This window comes from Eubalaena glacialis, chromosome 14 (genome assembly GCF_028564815.1).
Source record: "Eubalaena glacialis isolate mEubGla1 chromosome 14, mEubGla1.1.hap2.+ XY, whole genome shotgun sequence".
NCBI lineage: Eukaryota > Metazoa > Chordata > Mammalia > Artiodactyla > Balaenidae > Eubalaena > Eubalaena glacialis.
The window spans coordinates 33,191,795-33,219,532 of NC_083729.1; the positions used below are offsets into that span (position 1 = coordinate 33,191,795).

Sequence of the window (27,738 nt, forward strand, 5' to 3'; positions counted from 1 at the left end):
GACCCACTTCAGACCTAGGGACACATACAGACTGAAAGTGAGGGGATGGAAAAAGATATTCCATGCAAATGGAAATCAAAAGGAAGCTGGAGTAGCAATACTCATATCAGATAAAATAGACTTTAAAATAAAGAATGTTACAAGAGACAAGGAAGGACACTATGTAGTGATCAAGGGATCAATCCAAGAAGAAGATATAACAATTATAAATATATATGCACCCAACACTGGAGCACCTCAATACATAAGGCAACTGCTAACAGATATAAAAGAGGAAATCAACAGTAACACAGTAATAGTGGGGGACTTTAACATCTCATTTACACCAATGGACAGATCATCCAAAATGAAAATAAATAAGGAAACAGAAGCTTTAAATGACACAATAGTCCAGATAGATTTAATTGATATTTATAGGACATTCCATCCAAAAACAGCAGATTACACTTTGTTCTCAAGTGTGCACGGAACATTCTCCAGGATAGATCACATCTTGGGTCACAAATCAAGCCTCAGTTAATTTAAGAAAATTGAAATCATATCAAGCATCTTTTCTAACCACAATGCTATGAGATTAGAAATGAATTACAGGGAAAAAAAAGGAAAAAACACAAACACATGGAGGCTAAACAATATGTTACTAAATAACCAAGAGATTACTGAAGAGATCAAAGTAGAAATCAAAAAATACCTAGAGACAAATGACAATGAAAACACGACGATCCAAGACCTATGGGAGGCAGCAAAAGCAGTTCTAAGAGGGAAGTTTATAGCTATACAAGCCTACTTCACGAAACAAGAAAAATCTCAAACAAACAATCTAACCTTACACCTAAAGGAAGTAGAGAAAGAAGAACAAACAAAACCAAAATTTAGCAGAAGGAAAGAAATCATAAAGATCAGAGCAGAAATAAGTGAAATGGAAAGAAAGAAAACAATAGCAAAGATCAATAAAACTAAACGCTGGTTCTTTGAGAAGATAAACAAAATTGATAAACCATTAGCCAGACTCATCAAGAAGAAGAGGGAGAGGACTCAAATCAATAAAATTAGAAATGAAAAAGGAGAAGTTACAACAGACACTGCAGAAATACAAAGCAACCTAAGAGACTACTACAAGCAACTCTATGCCAATAAAATGGACAACCTGGAAAAAAATGGACAAATTCTTAGAAACGTATAACCTTCCAAGACTGAACCAGGAAGAAATAGAAAATATGAACAGACCAATCACAAGTAATGAAATTGAACCTGTGATTAAAAATCTTCCAACAAACAGAAGTCCAGAACCAGATGGCTTCACAGGTGAATTCTGTCAAACATTTAGAGAAGAGCTAACACCCATCCTTCTCAAACTCTTCCAAAAATTGCAGAGGAAGGAACACTCCCAAACTCATTCTATGAGGCCACCATCACCCTGATACCAAAACCAGACAAAGATACTACAAAAAAAGAAAATTACAGACCAATATCACTGATGAATATAGATGCAAACATCCTCAACAAAATACTAGCAAACAGAATCCAACAACACATTAAAAGGATCATACACCATGATCAAGTGGGATTTATCCCAGGGATGCAAGGATTCTTCAATATACGCAAATCAATCAATGTGATACACCATATTAACAAATTGAAGAATAAAAACCATATGATCATCTCAATAGATGCAGAAAAAGCTTTTGACAAAATTCAACACCCTTTTATGATAAAAACTCTTCAGAAAGTGGGCATAGAGGGAACCTACCTCAACATAATAAAGGGCATATATGACAAACCCACAGCAAACATCATTCTCAATGGTGAAAAACTGGAAGCATTTCCTCTAAGATCAGGAACGAGACAAGGATGTCCACTCTCACCACTATTATTCAACATAGTTTTGGAAGTCCTAGCCACGGCAATCAGAGAAGAAAAAGAAATAAAAGGAATACAAATTGGAAAAGAAGAAGTAAAACTGTCACTGTGTGCAGATGACATGATACTATACATAGAGAATCCTAAAAATGCCACCAGAAAACTACTAGAGCTAATCAATGAATTTGGTAAAGTTGCAGGATACAAAATTAATGCACAGAGATCTCTTGCATTCCTATACACTGATGATGAAAAATCTGAAAGAGAAATTATGGAAACACTCCCATTTACCATTGCAACAAAAAGAATAAAATACCTAGGAATAAACCTACCTAGGGAGACAAAAGACCTGTATGCAGAAAACTATAAGACACTGATGAAAGAAATTAAAGATGATACCAACAGATGGAGAGATATACCATGTTCTTGGATTGGAAGAATCAATATTGTGAAAATGACTATACTACCCAAAACAATCTATAGATTCAATGCAATCCCTATCAAATTACCAATGGCCTTCTTTACGGAACTAGAACAAATCATCTTAAAATTTGTATGGAGACACAAAAGACCCCGAATAGCCAAAGCCGTCTTGAGGGAAAAAAACGGAGCTGGAGGAATCAGACTCCCTGACTTCAGACTATACTACAAAGCTACAGTCATCAAGACAATATGGTACTGGCACAAAAACAGAAACATAGATCAATGGAACAAGATAGAAAGCCCAGAGATAAACCCACGCACCTATGGTCAACTAATCTATGACAAAGGAGGCAAAGATATACAATGGAGAAAAGACAGTCTCTTCAATAAGTGGTGCTGGGAAAACTGGACAGCTACATGTAAAAGAATGAAATTAGAATACTCCCTAACACCATACACAAAAATAAACTCAAAATGGATTCAAGACCTAAATGTAAGACCGGACACTATAAAACTCTTAGCAGAAAACACAGGAAGAACACTCTTTGACATAAATCACAGCAAGATCTTTTTTGATCCACCTCCTAGAGTAATGGATATAAAAACAAAAATAAACAAATGGGACCTAATGAAACTTCAAAGCTTTTGCACAGCAAAGGAAACCATAAACAAGACGAAAAGACAACCCTAAGAATGGGAGAAAGTATTTGCAAACGAATCAACGGACAAAGGATTAATCTCCAAAATATATAAAGAGCTCATTCAGCTCAATATTAAAGAAACAAACACCTCAACCCAAAAATGGGCAGAAGACCTAAATAGACCTTTCTCCAAAGAAGACATACAGATGGCCAAGAAGCACATGAAAAGCTGCTCAACATCACTAATTATTAGAGAAATGCAAATCAAAACTACAATGAGGTATCACCTCACACCAGTTAGAATGGGCATCATCAGAAAATCTACAAACAACAAATGCTGGAGAGGGTGTGGAGAAAAGGGAACCCTCTTGCACTGTTGGTGGGAATGTAAATTGATACAGCCACTATGGAGAACAGTATGGAGGTTCCTTAAAAAACTAAAAATAGAATTACCATATGATCCAGCAATCCCACTACTGGGCATATACCCAGAGAAAACTGTAATTCAAAAAGACACATGCACCCCAATGTTCATTGCAGCACTATTTACAATAGCCAGGTCATGGAAGCAACCTAAATGCCCATCGACAGATGAATGGATAACTTGTGGTACATATATACAATGGAATATTACTCAGCCATAAAAAGGAACGAAATTGAGTCATTTGTTGAGACGTGGATGGATCTAGAGACTGTCATACAGAGTGAAGTAAGTCAGAAAGAGAAAAACAAATATCGTATATTAACGTATACATGTGGAACCTAGAAAAATGGTACAGATGAACCAGTTTGCAGGGCAGAAGTTGAGACACAGATGTAGAGAACAAACCTATGGACACCAAGGGGGGAAAACCGCGGTGGGGTGGGGATGGTGGTGTGCTGAATTGGGTGATTGGGATTGACATGTATACATTGATGTGTATAAAATTGATGACTGATTAAAAAAAAAAAAAAGAAATTCTGCCAAGTGCAGTAACATGGATGAACCTAGAGGATATTATGCTTAGTGAAGTAAGTTAGAGAAAGACAAATACTGTATGACATCATTTCTATGTGGACTCTAAAAAATAATACAAATAAATGTATATGCAAAACGGAAACAGACTCACAGATACAGAAAACAAACCAGTGGTTACCAATGCGGAGAGGAAAAGAGGAAGGGGCAAATTAGGGACATGGTATTAAGAGACACAAACTACTATGTATAAAATAAACAAAAAAATATATCATATAGCACAGGGAATTATAGCCAGTATCTTGTAATAACTTTTAACAGAATATAACCTGTAAAAATACTGAATAACTATGCTGTATACCTGAAATTAATATAATATTGTAAATAAGTTATACGTCAATGAAGAATAAAACAATTGGATAAGATTAAAAGAAACCAAAATAAGATTACTAAAAAATGATGGAAACAAACTTATATACATTTGTGTTCTTAATCTTCCATGAACTCTCTGTCTAAACACACCAAACCATTTAGTGCTCCCTTTCACCCCATACTCTCTGCTTCAATAATTTACATTTCATTCACTTTCTCATACCCAATCTCACATGTCCAAGTTCTACTCATCCTTCAGGGCCTAAGTCAAAGTCCAGCTCTCCATAGACTTTCCCAGACACCCAATGGAAACAAAAGCTACCTTTTCTGAGCCACCACAGCATATATCCTATGCTATGTCATTTCCTACTTTGTGGTACACCTTTATTTACCTCACCGAAGTGCAAGTTCATTAGAGCAGAGGCTGCTTTTATTCTCCATATGTTCAGTACTTGGTATAATATCTGGCACATGGTTGATTTTTAACAAATGACTGGGTAAAAAGGCCTTACACGTGAAATCATTTAATCAATAGATATTATAACCCATAACACAATATGGCATCCTGTCAAATATTTGTGAAGAGATGTTTGTCCTAATCATTGGCCATATGGAGACCTAGAGACGAAGGTCTAAACTGGCTTTAGAGACTTTCTCTAATGCCTAACACATAATATTTCAATTAAATATATCAGTTATGCTTATAACAACTTATAAGAGGTATTCAATAAAAAAATTAAATGACATAAAATAATCTATTGTCATGAGAAAAACATAAAACAATGTAAAGTTCAGTGCATACAGTTGATATGTATAAATATTCATTACAATGTTAACAGTGTTTATCTCTAGGGGGCAAGGTTATGAATGGTTTACGTTTTCTTCCATTTGGTCACTGTCCTTACCAAATTTGGCAAACATGCACCCCGTTTTGTGATATAAAGAAAAAAACTGACATGGCCTTGAAAGGAAGCTTCTGACAACTGAGAGATCAACTTCATTCAATACAGTTATTTAACTGAGAAAGGAATAGAGAAACCTCAGTCAAGATGGTCTTTGGTCCCACTCTTACCACATACACCCCTGGCCCCTTCAAGAGGGGAATAGTATGTAAGGTAAAATAATTTCCCTGTGTGCAGAAATCTAATTTCAGATTCTTTGGTTGTTTGGATACTCTAAAATGACAAATGAAAAATAAATGTAATATACTATATAAAATAAAATTTGAAAGATAGATACAAGAATGCAAATGAATGTTGGGATTGTATTTCTTTTGTATTCTTTGCTTATTAATATTTCCTATTATACTTACAAAGAATGTATTTAGTCTCATCTAAATAATGGGGTCTGTCTGGGAAGGGAGGGAGGGTTGATTTTTAGCCTTTTCTGGTTCTTTCAGTAGTCATGGATATGGCAGTCAAATCTTTAGATGGAAGGAAGGCATCATACATACTATACACAAAGCAGGTACATTTCACAGGGTGAGGAGGGGGAGTGGAAGAGATCAAGAGGATATTTCCTGGCCATTAGGTGCTGGCCTAGAGTCCAGAGACATGAAGGTACCCAGGACAGGCCATAAAGTGGAACAAAAATTCTAAAAAACAAATTTCACCCACTATAAAATATTCCCAGGGCCGGCTGTGAAGGGAAGAGATATGTCTCTCTTGGTTTCCTTCCAACCCCTCCTGTCAAGCACTGAAGGACTGTAGAGCGAGGCCAAAGTCCTCTTTTAATTTTGTATTTTGTGTTACAGCAACATATTTTATTTACTAACAGTTGATTTTATTGACTTCAACTCACAAAATTGCTTTGCATATTCACTGGACCTGACAAATACTTTTTACAAGCTTGATAAGGGACTTGTGCCCTTGACATGTCTGGGAAGGGATGTCACGCCCAAGTCTTTTATCATTTGTACTTGGGCTCTTACTAGAGATGTCATTTGTTATGCAAAGACCAGAGAATAAGGGGTAGGGCTCTCTCTAAGCTGCTGCAAATATGTGATGAGGCTGAGCTCTCCTGTCATGTTTTGTCCTTGTCTCTCTCCCAGGTACCAACACAGCTTAGTATTTCATAAATGTCTTTTGATAAATAGCTCTTAGTTTTACAACATCTTACAATTTTTAAAGCACTTCCACAGATGTTATACTATTTGTTCCTCCTGACAGTTCTGAGGTGGGGGGTGGCTGGGAACAGTACCATCAGCCCCATTTTTTCAGGGGGGAAATTGAAGCTCCCTAGGGTGGATGGGCTGTGAGTGCAGAAGGTGAGCTTAGAACCCACATTCAGTGATGCCTGTTGCCCAGGTCTTCATGCTGCAGTCTCGTTTCTAGGATCCTTTATCATATCCTGTTCTCACCACATATTACCCCATGCTCTGAACCTAACACATCTAGACTGTCTAACTCCCAAGGCTGCTGCGGATATCAAAGAGATAATTACACAAATGTACTTTTTGAACAATGAAGCTATGCAAATGTAGTTACTGTTCTGTGTTCAATGCAAACGCTCTGCCCTCATGAAATCATTAATACCTTGGTGTGGATCATTTGTTGCATATTCTGAAGCTATAATGAGGCAGGCTGGGACCCTTTACTGGAGTACTTGCACCTGGACAAACGTCTCCTCAAGCAACAAAATACAAAGAAACTAGAAGGGATTAAAAGTAACTGCATGCATGTGCAGTTGATGCAAATTATGGACAAAAAGATACAAAAAGACCAAGAAAACTCAACTGCCACTTCTGAAGAGCCCGGAGCAAAAGCAGGGTACTGTGCCTGCCCCCTGCACACAGCACCACCAAAGGGGTGGGCAGAACACCTAAGCCACCCCTCCGGCCCGACCACTGGACCCGCCCCTAGCCTCACCCCGTGTAAGGAACAAACTTGCCCTCCCTTGGCGAGTGAGCAAGCAAGGGAACCTGTTACTTGCTTTTGCTCCCCGCTGCTGCAGCAGGGGCCCGAATAAAGCCTGGCCTGAATCGATTTCTATTGATTAAGGAGGCCAAGAATCCTGGTTGGTAACAATAACCCAGAATATTTAGATGGGAGGAGAAAGGGTGTTGGGAAGAAACACTCAAGGCACTGAGGTCCTATCTGGTCAGAACAGATGGCGTGGGAGTGACAAGAGTACGAGGTACCAGAGAGAGAAGGAAAACACCAGGTAACTCAAAGGCATTATTTGAAGTGGGGGTCCAAGGAATGCAATACTTTTTCATAGTTTCTAAGACTAGAACTGTCTGGGTAAGTCTGCAAAGGGAACACCAAAGGCTTCAGTGATTAGGTGACTTGTCAACCATCAGTGGTATAAGGAGTCATACCACCCTATTAAAATACCATCCCCACACACACTCGATTCCACGATCCTGTTTTGTTTTCTTAACAGTATTCATCCTCATTGCTATCTGAATTTTATCATATTTTTGTTAAGTATCTGGCTTCATGGGATTAAACATCTGTCTTCTATTTCCCTCTAACTCCACCGTGTAGAACAGGGCCTAGCACTTAGTGTGCTCTCACTAAATATTTGTAAAATAAATAAATGAAAACGAAGGCAGAATGGCTCAGAAGCCTGTGCTTTGCCACTGTATCATATTGCTCCCTTTGTTTTAATTTTTTAAAAATTGTCATGCCTAGTGACTGGTGAAGAGGGAAGACTGCTTGAGTATTTGAGGATCAAAGATGCCACGTTGCCTCAGGGAGTCAGTTTGGGGGTTCCTCATTAGCTGTCGGTATCACCTGCCAGAACAGTTTTTTAATTTTGAATATTACTAGTCATTAATATCCCCCCATAGACTCAGCTCAGGTGTAGAAGCTGTAGAAGATCAGGTTTAATTCTTACTCTCAGGACAAGAACACTTGGTATGGCAGAAGTTACTGACGTCAGGTTCTTGTATGTGGTTTGCCCCCTTTCTCCCGAAATGTGAAACTCCAGAAGCTCAGAAGAAAGGGCAGGCAGTGCCTGGAACCACTTCTAATGCAGCCTCACACTGAGAGCCGACGCCCTCTGAACAGCCGTGGGTTAGTTTAGGGGCTTTGGTTTGCCATATTTCAACCATCTGAGGCATCACCATACCTAGAATCCTTCAGAGCAGGACATTTTCACAGTCCTGGTGCACATTTATGATTATTTTTCTTTTGCAACTGTAACTCAGGAATGAAAAGGTGTAATTAGTCCTCTGCTGGGCCCACTTGTGGACCCCAGTGGGGATCATTTTAGTTTGGAACTACAGCAAGCCCTGCTTGTTATCCCAACACATGTGTTTTTTTTGTTTTTTTGTTTCTTTTTACAGGGGTAACCTAATGATAGCTTGAAATTTATGGAGGACCATGTCAAAAAGCCCCCTGGGCTCCAGAGGGCAGGGCAGGGGAGGGGAGAGGGGAGAGAAAACACCACACAATTTCCTGATTGTAAATAACTGAACCAATATAAGCTCTTTTCTCCTGGTACACAAAATACTGGATTTATAGGTGCTGAGCTAAACAAAGGTTATCAAAAATGGTCACGAATAGAATTGGCATTTCTGGATCATGTGCCAGAAAATGTGGCTGAACCACATAAAGCATTTTATAGATTTAAATCCTTTTCTGGAATAAAGCAGGGTATAAACAGTCATACATAGCTCATGTTTCCTTCCTGGGGAGAGGCAGGATGCGAAGTCTGTGTGCTAAGGAACAACAATGGCGTTCCAGCTGGCATCGTGCATAAATGCCAAGCACCATGATTTCATAGCCAGAATACACACTATCCCCAACAGATATTAACATTCTTCTATAGCCACATGTAAGATTCGCCTTGTAAATTGAGTCAGCATCTCATTTGCCTTTTCTAAAAATACCAATGGGCCTTACATTTGTTTTGTTGTTCATGCGGTACCCACGACATGGAAATTAAATTATGCTTTTTTATAGCCCACAGTTTTTTAAGTTTAGAAACAATGTATCGTTCTTTGGGGGGAGGTCCTGGCACATGCCTCTGTTCTATAGGCCTTGGTCTCTGTTCTTAATGGTTTCCATGGATTTGTACTGATCCAAGGGCCAACACGGTGATACACAGGGGCCATGGATGAGAATAAGCATCTGAAGCTTGTCTCCTTAGTACTGTGTTATGATAAACTAACTAAAGGACTGTTAAAGTTTTTATTTTTTATTATTAAACGAGGTGTTACCCCAAGATTTATAGTGCTAATTCTAAGTACCACTGTGTGATATTTTCTCCCAGCAATCCCTAATATATGAGCCAAGGTTACTGCTGGCGGGAGGGTAACGGGACTGTTTTAAGAGGTGAGCAAATCCATATATGCACAAAGCAATGAAGATGAAAAACATCTCACACACATAGACTGTAAACATCTGTAGAGATTTTGTGATGAATAAAATAAAAATTTTTAAATCTTACAGAATCCATGGTAAATCCCTAACATCATGTATAACAAGTATAATTACTATCCCATAGAGAATCCAGGACATTTTTGCATTAAAATTGGTCCTGTTAAATATTGAGAAAAGACAAATCTGTCAAGTCAAAAAGTATATTAGCGGTTATCTGGGGCTGGAGATAGAAACGGCGATTACCTATGTATGGCCATGGGTCTTCCTGGGGTTATGAAACATTCTAAACCTGGATCAGGTTGTAATGGTTGCACAACACAGTAAATTTACTAAAAAAAAAAAAAAAAATCACTGAATTGTATACTTCAAATGGGTAAATTTTATGGTATGTAAATTATGCCTCAATAAAGTTGCTTAAAAATGCAGGCTGGGGCTTGAATTTAAAAGAAAAAAAAAAAAAACAGTGGCCCTTGAAAACTGTCATTTTCATTATCTTATTTTCAAATGTGCAAAGGGAGAAATGAAAGTCATCACCTGTGCATTGTTTACTGGTCACTCAGTAATAAAGGCCCACACTTGCTAATCCCCAGGAAGGAAAACACCTAACATGCTCTCCCTACACTTGACGCTTGCTCCCTTTGGAATACACCTTGAGATAGAAAAGAGGAAGCTTACATTTGTTTACAACCCACATCCATAATACCAAGTCTCTAAACACAAAACACACACACACACACACACGCCCCTGAAAAGCATGATGTTTCTGCCAGGTGTCCTTGCTTTGGCTGACGTAGAGTTTATAAAAAGGCCCAGTTAAGAGTAGGATGACATATTTTTAACTCCCCTTCCCTTACACTGTGACTGTTACAGGACTGAGTGAAGGTGGCTGGCGTGCGGTTGGGACACTAATCCTAAACCTGCAAAGCTTCAGATGAGGCGTGACACACGCCGAGTACCCCTGCTCCCCGGACCACCTCCTGCTAGATGACATCCTTGTTATCACCCTGCTTCCTCCCCAGCTTTGTGCTCAAGGCCAGATGCCCGTGCAGTGCTGCCCTTTGAGAAAAATAGAGGGGTTGTAATTGACAATGAAAAAACTTAAAAGGATTAAATACAAACTCCTCTTTTGTAGAGTTTAAGTTTTGTAGAAGAAATAAAGGATGCAAATAAAATTTTGAAATGGGTCTTTTCCAGGCTGGCTTTTACTAAATGCTTTTGGGCTTGCTGCATACAGTCTATTTTTAGTTTAGGATAATAGGCATTTCTGGTGCCATTTATGGAGCACATCTTGTGAAATCTGGTGTCTGGCTTTCCTTCATTTCACTCTGTCCTTGTAAAGTTTTGCTTACGTAGGATCCCTTCAATTTTAATGACATCACCCATTCGTGGGAAAGTGCGCTGGAAAGTACAGAGCATTTTACCCCCCACAGTGCCTCACTGGTGTGAGGTTAAGATAAGTTTCCATGGAAAGACATTTGAGGGATTGGGGCTGCCCAGGGCTGCTCCTCTGGCTGTGTCCCTGGGTGGCTTTGCCTCCTGGTCTGACTACAGATCAGAGGGCCCGTCTGCAGCAGTTCTGACCTTTCCTGGTGGCAAAGAAACTGACTGTGTATTACAGCATTTGAAAACAAAATATACCTGCCCTTTAGGGTCCTCTTGGGAGAACTGACACCATAGCCAGTGGGAAATCTTGGCTCAGAGTAAAGTAATTCTGTTTTCATTCCCATTTAAGATGATGTGAAATGTTAATCATCCAATTTAACATGTATACACACTGGAGCAGTGGCACTTCCTCTTCAACTTGCGCTGAGTTGAAATGCCAGCGCTCAGGGGTTAAAGCTCACAGAGAGTCAGTGGCACGGCAGGAGAGAGGAACACATTTGGGGATGTTCACCTCATCAGAATTCTTAACATAGGATAATAATAAAAATAGCCTGGGAATTTTCTTGACTTTCTGTTTCTTCAATGGCAGCAATATAGCAGAGCTAAAAATACCGTGGGAAGCCTAAACCCATTTATCAGTACGTTCAAGGAGAAGGGGAAAGAGATCTAACATTTTTTATCAGGTCCACTATATGTAGGGCCTTGCACTGGATACTTTATAAAGGCATTCTCATATAGTCCTCAACTCTGAGGTGGATTTTCATGTGCCCATTATTCAGGTTAAGAAACTAAGGCTGAGAGAAATTAAGCAATTTGCCTCTAGTAAGTGGGGGAGGGTGGGTTTGAACTCAGGTCTATCCGAATCTAGAATTCATGTTCTTTTATACTCTGTTGGTGCATGTTCACTAACATGGCACTAAGAGAAGATTTTGCATAATTTTTCTGAGATTGAGACTGTTAACCAGTTAATCTGTGAGCCCAGCAATGAGAACACCGCATCTGTTTGAAGTAGTATGAAGAGGAAGTGATTCAATCAGTCTGATTCCTGCTGTCTCCAAGGTAGCTCAGATGGCTGGGGGAATTCAGAATGACTGGGTACAATATCCCCTGAGAAGAGTTTTGTTTTGGGTGGGGTGCTGCTGTGTTGCCTTCTGACCCCATCTCTTTGGTTAGGTCAGGGGCAGGCTGAGTGTGTATGTGGCTGGATGCTTTGGACGGTAACCTCTAGTGATCCTGCCCCCTGGGCTTCTACTTCTGCTAGAACACTGGAACTTGATTTCCTAAGTTGCCCTTAAGTCTTTGCAGAACGTGACTGCTGCGAGAGCATCCCCAATATACTCTTCCTGGGCTCCACTGACCCCAGTGCCTGGGCAGCCACATATCACAGGCAGCTTTGGTCTAGACCTGGAATGACCTAACCTCCCCTGTGGTTTCGCTTAGCAGCCCATGGCTGTGCTGATGAAGATTATCTTGGCATGCTATTTTTCACCAGCTAGGTCAGAGTTGAACATGTTTAAGAGTTTCCAGTCATCTTAGTATTTCCTACATGTAAAAATTGAAACACTAAGCATCTATGGGTAGAAGATTAGGTCTTTATTCATTTCTGAAGTTTTTTGAAGCATGGACTCTATGAGGTGTTTGATGCCAAAGGGAATAATGATAGTCTCGGACCTCAAGGAGCTTGAGTATAATCCATTGTTGCATGCTTTAAAAATGGAAAATACTAAAATTAAGGCAAAAAGGGAAATGAGGAACTTCCCCCAAATTGTAAGCTATATGGGAAAGAGTATATGCAATGCTTACTTTGAAACTAAATCCCAGGTGGAATGATAGAGTGGTTAAATACCAGATTATAAGAAAGAGATAATATGGATTGCACCATTTACCACTGATATAAACTTGGACTAAATATGGTCAAATCATTTCTCTATAAGCCTTAATTTTCTCATGTAACAGGATACTGGTGCTCACTCTCCTATATGCTGTTAAGTAGCCTTTCCACAGGGCCACCACTATATACATCCATGGATGTGGTACCCCGTACAGCTCCAGGGCATCATTTAGATGATGCAGAGCTCTTGAGATTGCAGCCTACAACCTGTGCAACCATGTAAATCACTTCAGGATCCACTTAGAGATGAAGGAGCAGGACATAAGTTGTAAGTAAATGTGACTTAAGCATACTCTAGAATATCTTCGTTTTCAGAGATGTTAAAAGTCAGGAAATTGAAAACTGAAGAAAGAAATCAATTGCTAATTTTTTGTTACAAAAACAAATATATTTTCTAGCACAGTGCCAAACAGACAGAAAAATCTCATTTTCCGGAGATGGGTCTAAGGGACCAAAAAACCTTGGGAGGAGGGAAAATCACTTCAAATAACTTAATGATATAACCTAAACAAGATAACAGATAATGTATAAACGGTATTTATGCCTAGCACACAGTTGGAGCTACGTAATAAATTTTAAAAATTTCCTTCTCTGGTCATAAAACTTTTCATTCTCATTTTCTGATGGTTTCTATTCCTTCTGGCATTTTGACAGTTGATCTCAGTGGAAATAATGATAATTATTTCTTGCATTTGATACCAACTTACAGTTTACAAAGTGCTCTGAAATCTCTATTACTTAATCTCATCAACTCTTTAAATTGCCATGGGTTATTATGGCTATTTTGCAGGCAAGAAAAGCAAGGCTGAGTCAAGAAGTTAATTCCAGCAACACAGTGAATAATGGTTAGAAGTTCTCTTTCCTGAATTCAGTTCTAAAGTTCGTTTCTATACCCTCTTGGTGCATATTCACCAACACTGCAATCAGAGAGCAAAGTGAACAGCTCGTATGGCTGTTTTATATCATGCATTTCCTATGGTATTGAAAAGTCTGGAAGTGGTAACTTAAAAATGACATACAATTTCTCTAAAGTAAGATTTTTAAAAAAGATTCCATATACAAAATAGGGAAAAACCCCTAAAATTGTCTATTTCCTTCTCCTCCATGCCTTAAAATCTCTAGGGCGAAATAATTCCTACTTGACACAACTCAAAGCATATTCAAAACACTGGAAGCAAACAGAAGTCTGACAATGCCAGTGGTTAAGGGACAGCCTAGAATACCCAATTTTTAAACTGTTCTGGTCCCAAGAGTAAACAACCAGTAAAGGGAAGATAAAGTGGGCAGCAGGCAAGCTTCAGGCACAAGCCTAACCAAGATGTACGGAGAAAGACCAAGGCAGGACTTAGGTCAAACTATTCCCAACTCATCAACATCTCAGAGTTTTCTCTGTAATTCAAGAGGAATGCTTACTTCTATTTGACTTGATTGAAAAGGAGCAAGAGATGAAAGAAAAAAAATCCAGATTTGGAATATGACGTAGAAGCTTGTCTTGACTTAATACACGAAAGTTTTACTCAAGTAAATGACTATGTGCTAAAAGAATGTCAATTACAGGTGGTACCTACTACAGAAAAGGCTGGGCTACAAATGCTCCTTCTTACGCTTTTTTTTCTCTTGAATTTTGAGCCCATTTTTCCAGAGAAGTGATGTGATATAACATGGTTATGAACCTATGCCGGGCTACTGCAAAATGCCTATTTAGCACTTCATAGAGAATACCTAAAGTTTTTAACAGTACTGGCCTGAGTTCTGGGTCTTGGAAGCAGAGATTATAGGAGAGAAAAGAATGAAGAGAGAAAATACTATCTTGCTTCTCACAGTTCCCACCACAGACACAATTACGAATGAGAAAAAAATGTTTCTGCTCTGAGACTCTTAGTGCTCTGAAGTTTAGTTTTGACCCTTCTTACTACAGTAACCTACTCAGGTATACTCTACTCGTCAAAAATAAGCTACACTATAGAAATAGCTGTTCATCTCCCTTGATTCCAACTTTAATTCTTAGCTGAATCTACAAGGTGTTAGGAAGAAAGCAATCTGACAAACCAATTCATACTCATGTGTAAATGATTGTCCATTAACTTATATATACAACATACACATCCACAAACACATGCACAAACATAATTGCATTACTTATGTGTTAGCTAGGCATCATTCTGGGGGCCAGGGATGTAACAGTGGAAAAGGGCAAGGTTTCTGCTCCCATGAAGCTTACATTTCAGTGAGGAGGGTTGGCCAATAATAACGCTCCAAAACAAATAAACCAAAAAATCCACAAAGTTATAAATACATAAAATAGGGTGAGATAATACGGGAAAACTGGGTGACCACTTTTTTGCATTGTGTGGTTAGGGAAGGTCTCTTTGAAGAGGTGACTTTTAAGATGAGATATAGCTGAAGACACAGAGCCAGTCTTGTGCAAATGAAGGGGAAGAGCACTTTGGGCAGCTAGTACAACACTGAGGAAGGAATGAACTTGGTGCATGAAGGACAATAAAAAGGCCAGTGGGGCTGAAGAGCAGTGGGCAAGGAGGTAAACAGAACAGAAAGACAGGAAGGGGCCAAATCACATCGGTCTTTGTAAGCCAGAGTTATGCTTTTGAAGTTTATCCTAAGTGAAAGAGGAAGCCTTGGAAAATTGTAAGGAGAAATGTGGTCTCAGTTACATCTTAAAACCATCTCTAGCAGAGGCATGGAGACAGATAGGAGGCTACTGCAGGGGTCAGAGTGAGAGAGAACGGCTGCCTAGACCAGCATGGCTGTGGTAGAGACAGCTAAGTGGGTCTGTTCAAGATATACTGTAGAGGAGAGATCTGCAGGAGTTATGAATGGATTCACTGGGGATGAGGAAAAAGGAATCAGGAACACCTGGGTAGATAATACTGTTTTCCTGAGAAAGGCAAGATATGGGAAGAATAGGTTTGGTTGAAGGATAAGGCAGCTGGGCAGTAGAAGTCAACAGTTCTATTTGGATATGGTAATTTTGAGCTGTGAATTACACATCCAGCACTGATATAGGAAGGCGGTTGGTATATGAATCTAGAACGCAGGGAAAAGTTGAGGCTGGGGATCTACATTCGGTACTCACTGGCATATCGATGGCGTTTAAGCCTTGGAGACTGGGATGATGGCCCAGGGGGTGGGCACGGATCAAGAAGAGGGCTGGGGACCAAGCTCTGGCTCTCTCCAACATTGAGAGGTGGGAAGAGACTGCCTTCTTCTCCAGACAGGCGGCTCTGTAGAAGGGCCATTCAGGCAAAGAGGCTGTTCCTCTATTAACAGGTGTGGGTCTTTAAGCTCTTATAGGCACACCTGAGGGTGGTCAGGAGTCCTTTTCTGCCAGTAGATTATAATGAACATTTCACTACCAGTTGGTATGAAGAAGCTCTGTCTCACCTGCAAAGTCATAAGCTCTTTTTTCCCAAGATTTTGAACATGGTAAAAAAAAAAAAATACTATTAATGAGATACATAGATATTTAATACAGCCTTGAGGCAGGAGGACTAATAGGGAAGGTTTTCAATGCCCATAAGGCCATCACAATCTAAGAATCTAAGTCTCACCTCGGAGGAGGCAGCAGTTTACCAAACACTAGCCAGGAGCCCTTCTGCCTTAGGAAAACTGTCAAGACGTCAGCCTAAACAAAGAGCTGGGCCCCAGGACCAATACAGATGAATGGTAGGGGTAAGTGAAGAGAATTAGTTCTCTTTTTTCTTCTGCCTATAGCAACTGGGCTTTGTTGCTTGGGAACAATAGCATCTTTTTTTCCCCCGATAAGTCAGGAGATATAATAAAAAAAATGCTCTGAAGCATCAGGGTTGAAGAATAAAGTCAGAAATATTGAACAAGATGCTGAATGAACAATTTGCCGTTTTTTTTGGGAGGGAGGTCTGCTTATATAGATATGATCATCTGAGATTACCTGTGAATATATTGTTTCGGGAGTATGCTACACAGTTAATACTGCAGCAAATTATAGGAATTCTCCCACTAACAGAGCAAAGAAATCTGTTTCCCAATGGGAAGAATTTACGGCAGTGTAGGGAAACCATTTTGACAACTAATGACTCGCTGTATTATCCCTCAGGCTTTCTTACCTCTTGATATCCCTACCTGGGTTCTGAGCTGCTTTTTAAATGGCAGAACAAATGACTCCGAGCACTAGGGTCACTATAATCCACATTTCATGTTACAGAAAAAATTTTAATCATACGGCTTCCATACTGTTCAAAAGAGTTCATGAATACATGAGACACAGAGCCATTTTGGCAGATTGGTATATAGAGAAAGAAGCCAGTTTTGAGATATTGGCATGACGAGTTGAGAAAAAAAGAAAAACACCCCAAGACATTTTCAGGCCCAAGGATTTCATGTAGGAAAAACATTTTTAAAATCCCTTTTAAAGCAAGAGATGCATTCGGTAGGATCAACTGCTGACTTTTCAGAAAGGCAGGCTAATTTTGGATAACTGTCATGAGACCTAAGTTTGCCTTCATTACCATAATTTGCACATATTCTCCTCAAGGGTTAAACCCATGGCCGAGAGTGTGTACTAACCTGGGCACCGCTTGATAGTGATTTAAGCCTTAAGGAAAGAAGACTCCTCCAGACATTTTCCTATAGTAACCTCTGATAGAGCCATGGCTAACGATGATGCTTAGTTCCTGTGGTTGTATACATGTTCTCTAAACAAAGCAACTTAATATGAATATTTTAAGTTTTTCCTCTTGCTTGCTACATTTCTGGTCATTTTTGGAAAAAATTAAAAATAAAGACCAAGGCTTCCCTGGTGGCGCAGTGGTTGAGAATCTGCCTGCCGATGCAGGGGACGCGGGTTCGAGCCCTGGTCTGGGAGGATCCCACATGCCGCGGAGCAACTAGGCCCGTAAGCCACAACTACTGAGCCTGCACGTCTGGAGCCTGTGCTCCGCAACAAGAGAGGCCGCGATAGTGAGGGGCCCGCGCACCGCGATGAAGAGTGGCCCCCGCTTGGCGCAACTAGAGAAAGCCCTCGCACAGAAACGAAGACCCAACACAGCCAAAAAAATAAAATAAATAAATAAATAAGTCAGGAGCTCTTTAAAAAAAAAAATTTAAGAAAATAAATAAATAAAAAATAAAGACCAAATATAGACCTGTTGGAACACAGCTGGGGTTGAGGGGGAAGAATCTGCTCTCCTCGGAGGATCAGCGGTCAACCGGAAGACTCTGCACAGCCCTGCTCACTAAGGCGGGGAGGAAGAACACTCTCGAAATCCCTCGGCTCCTCCATTAACTCAGCTGGACCCCAAAACCATGCTGGGCCCAGCATGACCAGGACTCCTAAACAGTCCATCAGTTGTAATACACCATGCGCCATGGCTGACCAGTATAAATCTGGACCCTTCATCCATCCTTTCGTTTCTCAAGGGTGAGGCGTCCAAATTCATACTCGTCAGATCCTCCCCAGCCATTCAACACCATAATCACAAAAGCTGCTCTTTTACTGAATTCCACGTCCCAGATGCTTTACTAGCTGTATCATTTATAGGCGTTTTCTCCAATCCTTACCCTGATTCTGCAAGTTAATATGGTTGTCCCTATTTCATAAATGAAGAAACTGAGGCTCAGAGAAGTAATCTATCCATAGTCATTGAGATAATGAACATCTGAGAAGAACAGCCAGTGATTTCAGTCAAGAGACACATGGTTTAAACGGTGCTTGCTTTCAGACTCAAAAGCCAGGTTGTCAACTATGGCAAGTGTTAGTAGAAGTCACAGCATTTTCATTAAGGCTGTGGCAAAGTCGGAAAGTGGGAAAGGAACGGCACCATCCGCAGGGCTGTATTTCCCCTCAATTCCTGCCTTTTCCCAAGCCCACTGCAACCCTTGTCATTGACCTTCTGCTGGTAGAGATGCAAGTCTTGTTGCTCTAATTTCAGAGTACACATCTGTCAGGATGTCAACTAGTGATGCGAAGTAGGTCCAGAACTTCAGTTACAATAAGCTCTGATGTGCATCAGAATCACCTGTGAGCTTAACACACATTTCTGGGCCCTTCTTTAGACCTTCTGATTCCATAGGTTGGTCGTGGGTCTCAGGCATTTGCATTTTTAAAAACAAACTCCCAGGTAATTTTGATGCCCATCAAAGTTTGAAAATTACTGCTCTCAATGTTATGTTCAGGAGGAGGAGATCTTACTCAGAGGAGCGAGTACACATAACGAGCTACAGTTGCAGGCTGTAAGAAAAATTTAGCTTAGTGGGAATGCATGAAGGGATGTCCACCTGGCCTTCTCATTTTGCTCAGGATAACTTTTTCCTGTTCTGATCCATGTCTATTTTTTATTTACTCCCATTAATATTTGGGTCAAGAGAATCATCAGGTCTTAAGTATTTATCTTAGTTACCCAACAAATACAGCACTTCATCCAAACTTGACTAAATACATAGAAGACAGAAATTTTGTTCTTGAAGGTAATTCTGTAGTTGTGTTTTTGAAAGTTCTAACTGTAATGGGAAGCTGACCTATCAATCTATCCATCAAATCAATCTGTTCTCTCCGTGCAGGCAGGCCCTCTGGGAATGCTATCCTGTCATGATGATACCGACCAGCTTTCTAACCTTGAGAAATGCCATGACAATGTTCTGGCAGTGACATTATGCACAGCTCTGGGCTTTTGTCTTTCATAGGCCTGGTTTGTTAGCACAGCACTTGAAATTGTAGGAACAAAAGGATCAAGAAGGCAAATGGGCTTCCACTCCTGGGGGAATCACACAAGGATGTATTCATTACCTGGCACTGAGGTTCCAAGCGCGACGAACACTACCGCGGTCACGGAATCCTTCAGGCCGATGGTGCAGCCAAAGTGGGAAGCCAGGTCTCCGATGAAAGCCGTCAGTATGCCAATCATGAGGATGGAGACGATGAAACACGCCCAGCCATTCCAGTATTCTGTAGGGGGGACGAAGGCGAAGAGAACCTTCCAGAACACAGTCAGAAAGTGCATCACGTAATCGAAGCAGGAGGGCAGCTTCTCCTCCCCACATTCATCGTCGTCGTCATCTTCCCCTAGAGAGAAAGGAATGAAGAACATTTCATCAAAACCTGTGCTATCAGGGTTTTCCTCTCTCCCACTTTCTCCTTCCTAGGCCTGTTGGCCCTCCCTTGAAAGGTGGGTGAAGCTTTGGGTTTTCCAAGAGTCAATCATAATCAACCAAATCATTATTAAGGTACTGACATGCCCCCTCGCTGTGGTTCACGGAACAATAGCAAAACCTTAAGCCCCAACCAGTTTCGGTTATATGCAATCAACACATACTTTTTACTCCCACGTCACCTCCCGTGAGCATTGTCATTCCATAGAAGTGAAAAGGATTTCTCCCCAAAGGCAGGAAAGTTGTGTACCAGGCTTGGAAAGAAGCCTCTTTTAATGAAAGATGACTGACAGTTCTTCTACCAGGATTCTTTCCTTCCAGCTTGGAGTCTAGCTCTGGGGATTCATGGCCATATGATCCTGTATAGGACCATGTTCTAACAGGGGCCTCTGGGCCCTGCACACTCCTCCAGCTTCATCTCCTGCAACTGCTTCAAACTCAAACTTCATCCCAGCCAAATGGAATTATCTGCATTTTTTAAAAAACTGTATGTAATGTATTTTCTCCTACTTTTGTCCTTTATAACTAAACGTGCTTGGCATATCCTAATCCCTCCCTCTTTATCTTTAAAAAAAAAAAACAAGGGAATTTTTTAGAAATGCAAATTCCTGGCCCCGCTGCATCAGAAACTAGGGGAGTGGGGGTGGGGTGGGAGGTGTTTGAACAAGGCTTCCAGGTGATTCTCATGCACGCTCAATTTGAGAACCAGTCTCTAGATTGTACCTGTGCACTTTCCTTCTCCATTTGACTATGAGCCTGTCAAGGGCAGGGATTTGTTCATTTTTGTGTCCTTAGTGTTTGGTCTAATCGCCAGCATGTGCATGCATGCATGAATTTCCACTGACTTTATGTAACTACTTAATTACACAATACACATATGTAACTACTTAATTACGTAACACACACACATATAACAATGTTGCCAAGTAAATTCACAAAGCTTACTACTTAAAGGAGCCAGGAAATTAATAGTATTCTAAAACGGAAACTTCATTTACAATGTGATATAATCCCCATTCACATATTTTAAAATTGAGCTACTGAATGTCACCTCTTCGTGAAGTGGTGGCTAGTATATATTTATGTGTTTTGTAGCCATTTTGGAAAGAACTTCTCCTTGAGACTTTGTTTCACCACTACCACCTCCCTGAACCTTGTCACCAGGGATCCACTTCCTCCAACCAATGCAGCTGGCAGCAGGTGAGGCTGTCACACTTCCCAGCTGTCTGCACAATCTTAGATTGCCAGCATGGGCCAAACGTGCGTACTCTTCATGAGACACTCCTTGGTGAGGCCATCTGGAGCAGCTCAAAACTGGGAAAACCCTCTTAAATCCGAGGAGCTTTGAGGGAAAAGTGCCTCTCACAAAACACGAGGAGTGTCTGGATTTGTAACCTGTCATCTTACAGGACGAAAGAAGAGGCAACGGTTCGCTCTTCAGTGAGTGCACAGTCAGAATTATTATGCACATAAACTTTGGGGATCTGCAGAGAAAGTAGCCTCGTCTTTGACGCTCTGGAAGGTCTCCAATAAGCTCTCGGGAAGAAGCCCTCAGCAGATGGATGGACTCACCTTTGGAAATGAACTAGGTAGAGGACTTGACTCAGGTCAGCCGATGGAAAAGTGTGTCTCACTAGAGTGAAAGAGCCTGGTTGACCATTTTAAAGTAATTGACCAAGGAGGTCATTAGACTGGAGTGGCTCTAACATCTTAGTAACCAATGTAAGCAAGCCGAAACCTCAGCCAGAGTCAATTCCTATAAATACATTTGTATCTGAGAAAATGAAACCGAGGAACCATCATTCACAAACAGCCCACCTAGGCTCTCCTAAGTAAGGCAACTGCTTAAGCTAGAGCCACTCAGTTTCCTTGCTTCACTTCTGAGTCTGCTCTATAAGAGACTGTTCCCAGCTCCTAACGGCAGTGCCCCTAACCACTTTCGGTTTGGTTCTGCCTGATGTGAATCCATGTTTGCTCAAATAAACTCTTAAAAGCTTTTAGTGTGCCTCAGTTTATCATCAACCATTTCCTACAGTGCTCACGCTGTATGGTTATTACATATTTCTAATATCATCCGTGCCTGAAAGTAGAAGATGCTTTTAAGTAAAAGCACATGTTATGCACTGAATTGTATCTCCTCCAAATTCACATGTTGAAGCTTGACCCCCAGTCAAAGAATGTGACTGTATTTGGAGATAGGGCCTTCAGAGAGATGCTTAAATGAAAACGGGGCTGTTAGGGTGGCCCCTTATCCAATCTGACTGGTGTCCTTATAAGGGGGAATTGGGACACAGACAGCAGGGACACATGCACATGGAGGAAAGACCACGTGAGGACACAGCAAGAAGGTGGCCCTTCCTTCCCCCACGTCAAGGAAAGAGGCCTTGGGAGAAGCCGAACCTGCCAAAACCATGATCTTGGACTTTTATCCTCCAGAACTGAGAAAACGCATTTCTATTGTTTAAGCTACCCAGTCTGGGGTATTTTGTTATGGCAACCCTAGCAAATTAGTACAGCCCCTTGGGAAGCATCCTATGTCATAGCAGTAACATATAGGCGCAGCCACTCAGTGTTTCTATTACTTACTCCTTTCTTGTTTCCTTATCCATTTCTTCTTTTTTCCTTCTGTTACTGAACAAGGTTTGTTTTGCCCCAAGCACAGCAAGCCAAAACGCTGAGGGTTTTTCCCCAGGGCAGCCAAGCGAGGAGACAGGAGAACAAATCTCAAAACTCCCTCTATGAAAGCAGAGGGTTCAGGGTATTTATGGGATGACGAATAAAGAAGCAGGGTGGTCTGGGGTGTGGGGAGCATGGGGAAAGGCGATTGGAAAAAGGTGCGGTAATCTTGGTTCTGCGCAGGCGTAACTAAGCACGTTCAAAATGTCACGGAGCGGGCACCCACGCATGCCCAGTTGGAGGGTCAGCGGTCCCACCCAGCCTTAACCAGCTCAGTTCCAACTAGACACAGCTGACTCCAAGTTCCTAAAACAACTTGGGCCAACATCTTATTGTTTAAGCTGCTTGGAGGACCTGCAAGTCTCAAAATGGCCTTGATTAGTGAAGGCAGGTGACATGGATTTGACTCTCAGTTTCACTTCTTTCACCTTTCTTCCCATTTCCCTTTTACCCTCCACTTGAGCTCCAGGTGGAACTCACTGTGAGAGCTGCAATTGTCAGTCCTTATTTGAGGGGAGTAGGAAGAAGAGGACCATGCTAATTATTTCCCTACCTCCTTTTCTCCCTGCTTCCCAATCCAAAGGGGGGACTGCATGTACCCCAGGAAAGCTCAGAAAAAGCACCAGACTTTCTAGTTATATTTATTTTGTATCTGATCCTTCAAAATATCTATATTTGTAAATATTTTATAATTTCATAGGTATGATTAAAACAGTTTGGAAAACACTAGATTTTAATCAATCATTCATAGAAACACAGATTATTCTGCCTCTAACTCTACAAAATTACTTAATTTGGGGTGTCTAAGTCTCATACTGTGGAGACGAACAAGAAAACAAATAATGAAGCTTCCGAGAAGAAATGACACTTATAAATTGAGAGTAGATGTTGTATTTGTCTTCAAGATGGAAATAATAACACCTTTCCCATGAGGGATGTGCAGGGGAATAATTAGATCATCTCTGCAAAGTGTTTGAGGATATTTCAAGGTAATGATTATCATGGTAGTTATCATTATTTTCCTCCACTTAGGATTGTTACTGTATTTCCCCATCATTATTTAATTACTTAGTCAAAATGCTGGGTCCTAAGGTGACATTCTAGGCTTTTAAAAACAAAATCTAATATTGCCCTCTGGAATTAACTTTATGACTTGTAAGTGTACAATGCAAAGTGTGTGTGTGTGTGCATGCAAGAGAGAGAGAGAGGGAAAATTGCCTTCTGTAGGCTTCCAACATTATAAGGAATATTAAACATCTTAATGCTTAAGTGTGGACCGGGAGGCCCATCTGTTTTATTGCATTTGAAAGTAGAAGTGGCTTCCCATCTTTTTCCTGGGATCTCACTGCTCTTTATAAATTTTAATCTCCCACTCAGATGTTATTTAAATATTAAAAGTGACCCCTGACTGACATGTATGATGCACAATTACCTTGTCTTGGAGAAGGACAAAGAAATATTATGTTCATTCATCACCATCTGGATTATACTTAAAAGTGTGCTCCTTGCAAAGAGCAGTGGAGCATTAAAACACACACACACACACACACACACACACACACACACACACACACCTGGAGCATCTTTTATGTGATGGTAGAGATGACAGTAATTTGCTGGTATGTTTGCCAGCTCAGGGTTACTGGACGCTATGTAATTCTTTCAAGTCTCTCTTCTGTATTAGCAAAGAAACAGGCAGGTTGGTGGGTTTCCTTTTATAGGATCCCAAACAAAGGATCCTCTTATCCCAGAATCCTTCTTTTCAGCTTTATGGATTTCACTAATGGGAAGATAACAAACAAGCTGTATTTGATTAATCCCTCCCATGGCTTTTTAAATGGTTTCCTTGATTCATACTGGACTTCCTAAATATAACTACAAAAGTAGTCTAATCATTAAAACCACACAGAGTGGACAGAGCCTCCCTTCAACTACTGATAAAATAGTACTTGCCCTGGCCCTGCTCTGGAGCATGAGAACAAGGGCATTGTCAGCACAATTAATTGATCAAGACAGGCAATCCCTGGGCTTGGCACCTGCAGAGTACACAGCAGCTAAAGTAAACCAGGTGTTAATTTGTATTCTTCTATGAGATGCTCAGGGTTTGGCCTCAGGGAGAACTTGAAGAACTAGAAATAGAGGCTGCTGGGGTGTAATGGACATTTGGGTCTGAAGACTTAAGTCAATTTCTGGTTCTGATAGCTTGTTTGGGGGCAAGACACTTGACCTTCCTGGGCCTCAATTCCTCATCAGAAGAGTTTCCTAAATCCCACATCACACAGCTATTGTGAGGACCAGGAGAGGAAATGTCCAAGTCCTTTGTAAAACTGCAAACCCCTTTACAGACAGATGTGCCATATTCCATCATTGTTATTTGTCAGAAGGCAGGCAGTAAATCAATATGATCTGAGTACCTTGATTGCACAGAATCTATATTCTGTTTGAATGAGCCGTTATCACTACAGCTTCCCCTAGCTGCTTGGTTTTAAGAATAAAAAAGGAAGAAAGGAACAGAGGGAGAGAACATGATGGGGTGTCTACTAAATGTCAGACACTGAACTAACTTTTTTCACATACCTGATCTTATTTAGTCCCTACAATAACCACATCATTAATCCCATCGTACAGATGAAGTTCAGAGATGTTAAGTGACTTTCTAAAATAATGACACAGTCAGTAGTGGCTGAGTTGGGATTTGATCTAACAGCCCAGCGAACATTTTACTTCCCATGATGTCTTGCTGAAGCAAGTTGAGGACTACAGCATCGATCGTCACACACTGATTCAAAGTTTGAACCTGAGAATTCTTCTGATGTCCCATGCTATAGAAATGCAATGTTGCCTTTTTGTAGGACTGTAAAAATGATGTTGCATCATCAGTAATGTTTGTATTCTAATTTGTTTTCTAGATATGATATGTTTTTGGCAGTCAGCCATATGCTCTTTCTCGAGCTCCTGGGGACCACCTAAACCCAGCAGACAAGACAATACAGTAAGGGAGAGCATCATGGTTATGGCTGATTTTGAATCTCTAGAGTATGGCAAGTTATTTTCATTTCCAGTCGTCAAAGGCCAACCATTTGAATCAAACATCCTGGTTTGCATCTAGCTCTTCACTCTAGAATTTGGGAAACTGGCCTAAATTGTCACAACTCTGTAATGGAAAGCAGTTTAGAGAATCTTGTTAATCTGAGAAACTGACTATCAATTCCTTCTAGATATTCAGTTATTTATAATTAGTCCATTTTTATTTTGCAAGACTATCCTCCAACTATGAGAATAATGAGGATGATCAGAATGCTTTCCGGGAGTATGACACGATGGATTTAGGATGATATTTGTGGGCAACCACACTGCCTTCCATGTGATCTTCTAAGCCCAGTAAGCGTTACTCAGCAGCCTCATGTAATATACAAATCGATAACCATGAAGGTAGATCACTACAGTGGTTTTCCTCATTCTGTAGACATTGTGTTGGGCATAATTTCTTTCTGAAATTTTATTCCTTTTTTCCCGTGTGGTTGATTTGATTTTGTGTCTCTTTAGTTTCTGAGCACAAAGATTTGTTCTCTTCAAACAGATTAACAAGCTAATTTGTTACTGAATGGGCTTTCTCTTCCATAGCTATCACTTTTTTTTTTTTTTGCAACCCGATATACAATAATTATAAATCAAGTTCTACTCTTCTGTTGTATATTTCCATTTCTCTTATTCAAAGGTTCTTACAAAATTACTAAACATTTCAAATGAAAGAAACTTTAGCAATCAGCTAATTTACCCCTTCTAATTTTAAGAGAACAAACTGAGAACTGATTCAACTGATGAATTTTTGTTCACCTTACAGAAAAACCCGAGCGAACTTTTTGGCCAAATACTTATTCTCTGATGCAAAGTAGAAGATGTCAGCAACTTTTCTTCCAAGTATATTGCAAGATAATTCCTTATCAACAGAGATCTCAAAACACAATTCACTCAAATTTCTAGATCTATGAGTTGCCAAAGCACAGGGAAAGAATACAGACATTTGCTTCTATCAGATGAAACGTGTGGGGATTAGAAAAATACCTGAACTTAAAGCACTGGAAGGGTTTTGGAGCTTGCCAATGTCAGCTCCCTGTTTAATGTGAATTTCTTTAAAATCTCTTTGCCAAATAGTCACCCAGGCCACACTTGAGAGTCTCAGCTATTAGGGAGTTCATAGTCTCACAATGCACATTTTAACAGCTCTGGCTGTCAGCTTGGGCTGGTAGGTCCATTCATTTGTCCGGGTCCCATTCCTTAAGCCACGTGGAGTAAGTTTAATCGTGTTCCACATGACATTCCTTCAGGTACTTGAAGCTGGCTCCTCTCATTTCACCCTCAGTCCTCGCTCCAAGTTCAGTCTGGCCACGCTCCTCTGAGCAGTCTTCTTCTTCTTCATTTTTTACTTTTTATTTTCTATTGCAGTATAGTTGATTAACAATGTTGTGTGAGTTCCAGGTGTACAGCAAAGTGATTCAGTTATACACATACACGTATCTATTCTTTTTCAAATTCTTTTCCCATTTAGCTTATTACAGAATACTGAGCAGTGTTCCCTGTGTTATGCAGTAGGTCCTTGTGGGTTACCTATTTTAAATAGAGCAGCGTGTATGTGGAAGGGTAGGGGGAAGGGATAGACTGGGAGTTTGGGACTGACATGTACACAGCCTTCTTTTTTAGAATGCAGTGCGTGGAGCTGAATGCAACTCCAAGAGGCGCTTATTTGCCTGCATCGGGGAAGGTCTTTCGCCATCCTCATTCTGGGCATTTTTGTTAATGAACACGTTGGGCTGACATCACACATTGTCATACGAGTAAACCAACACCAACAATCCACTGTTCCAAAGCCATTTCTAGGTCATGTCTTCCATTTTCCACACTAGCGTAATTGATTTTGGGGGACACAATTGTACTATCTTTCACCTATCCTTAATAGGAAGTGATTAAAAGAAGTGATTACTTAACTGTCTTTTCAGTCCATGTAAAACTTTGTCATGAGAAAACTCGAACCTTGACAGCATACCAGCTCTTTCTAAGAAGTGT

General features: G+C 40.5%; 1 protein-coding gene across 15 annotated transcripts in view; it reads right to left on the reverse strand.

Annotated features, from left to right (window-relative positions):
* Positions 1-27,738, reverse strand: part of SLC8A1 (solute carrier family 8 member A1) — a 350,778-nt gene that overhangs the window by 30,059 nt on the left and 292,981 nt on the right. For all 15 annotated transcript variants that reach the window (XM_061168619.1, XM_061168609.1, XM_061168618.1 and 12 more), the window contains one exon: positions 19,637-19,912. In XM_061168619.1, coding sequence (XP_061024602.1) covers positions 19,637-19,912 — 276 coding nt within the window. The remainder of the gene's footprint in view (positions 1-19,636; positions 19,913-27,738) is intronic.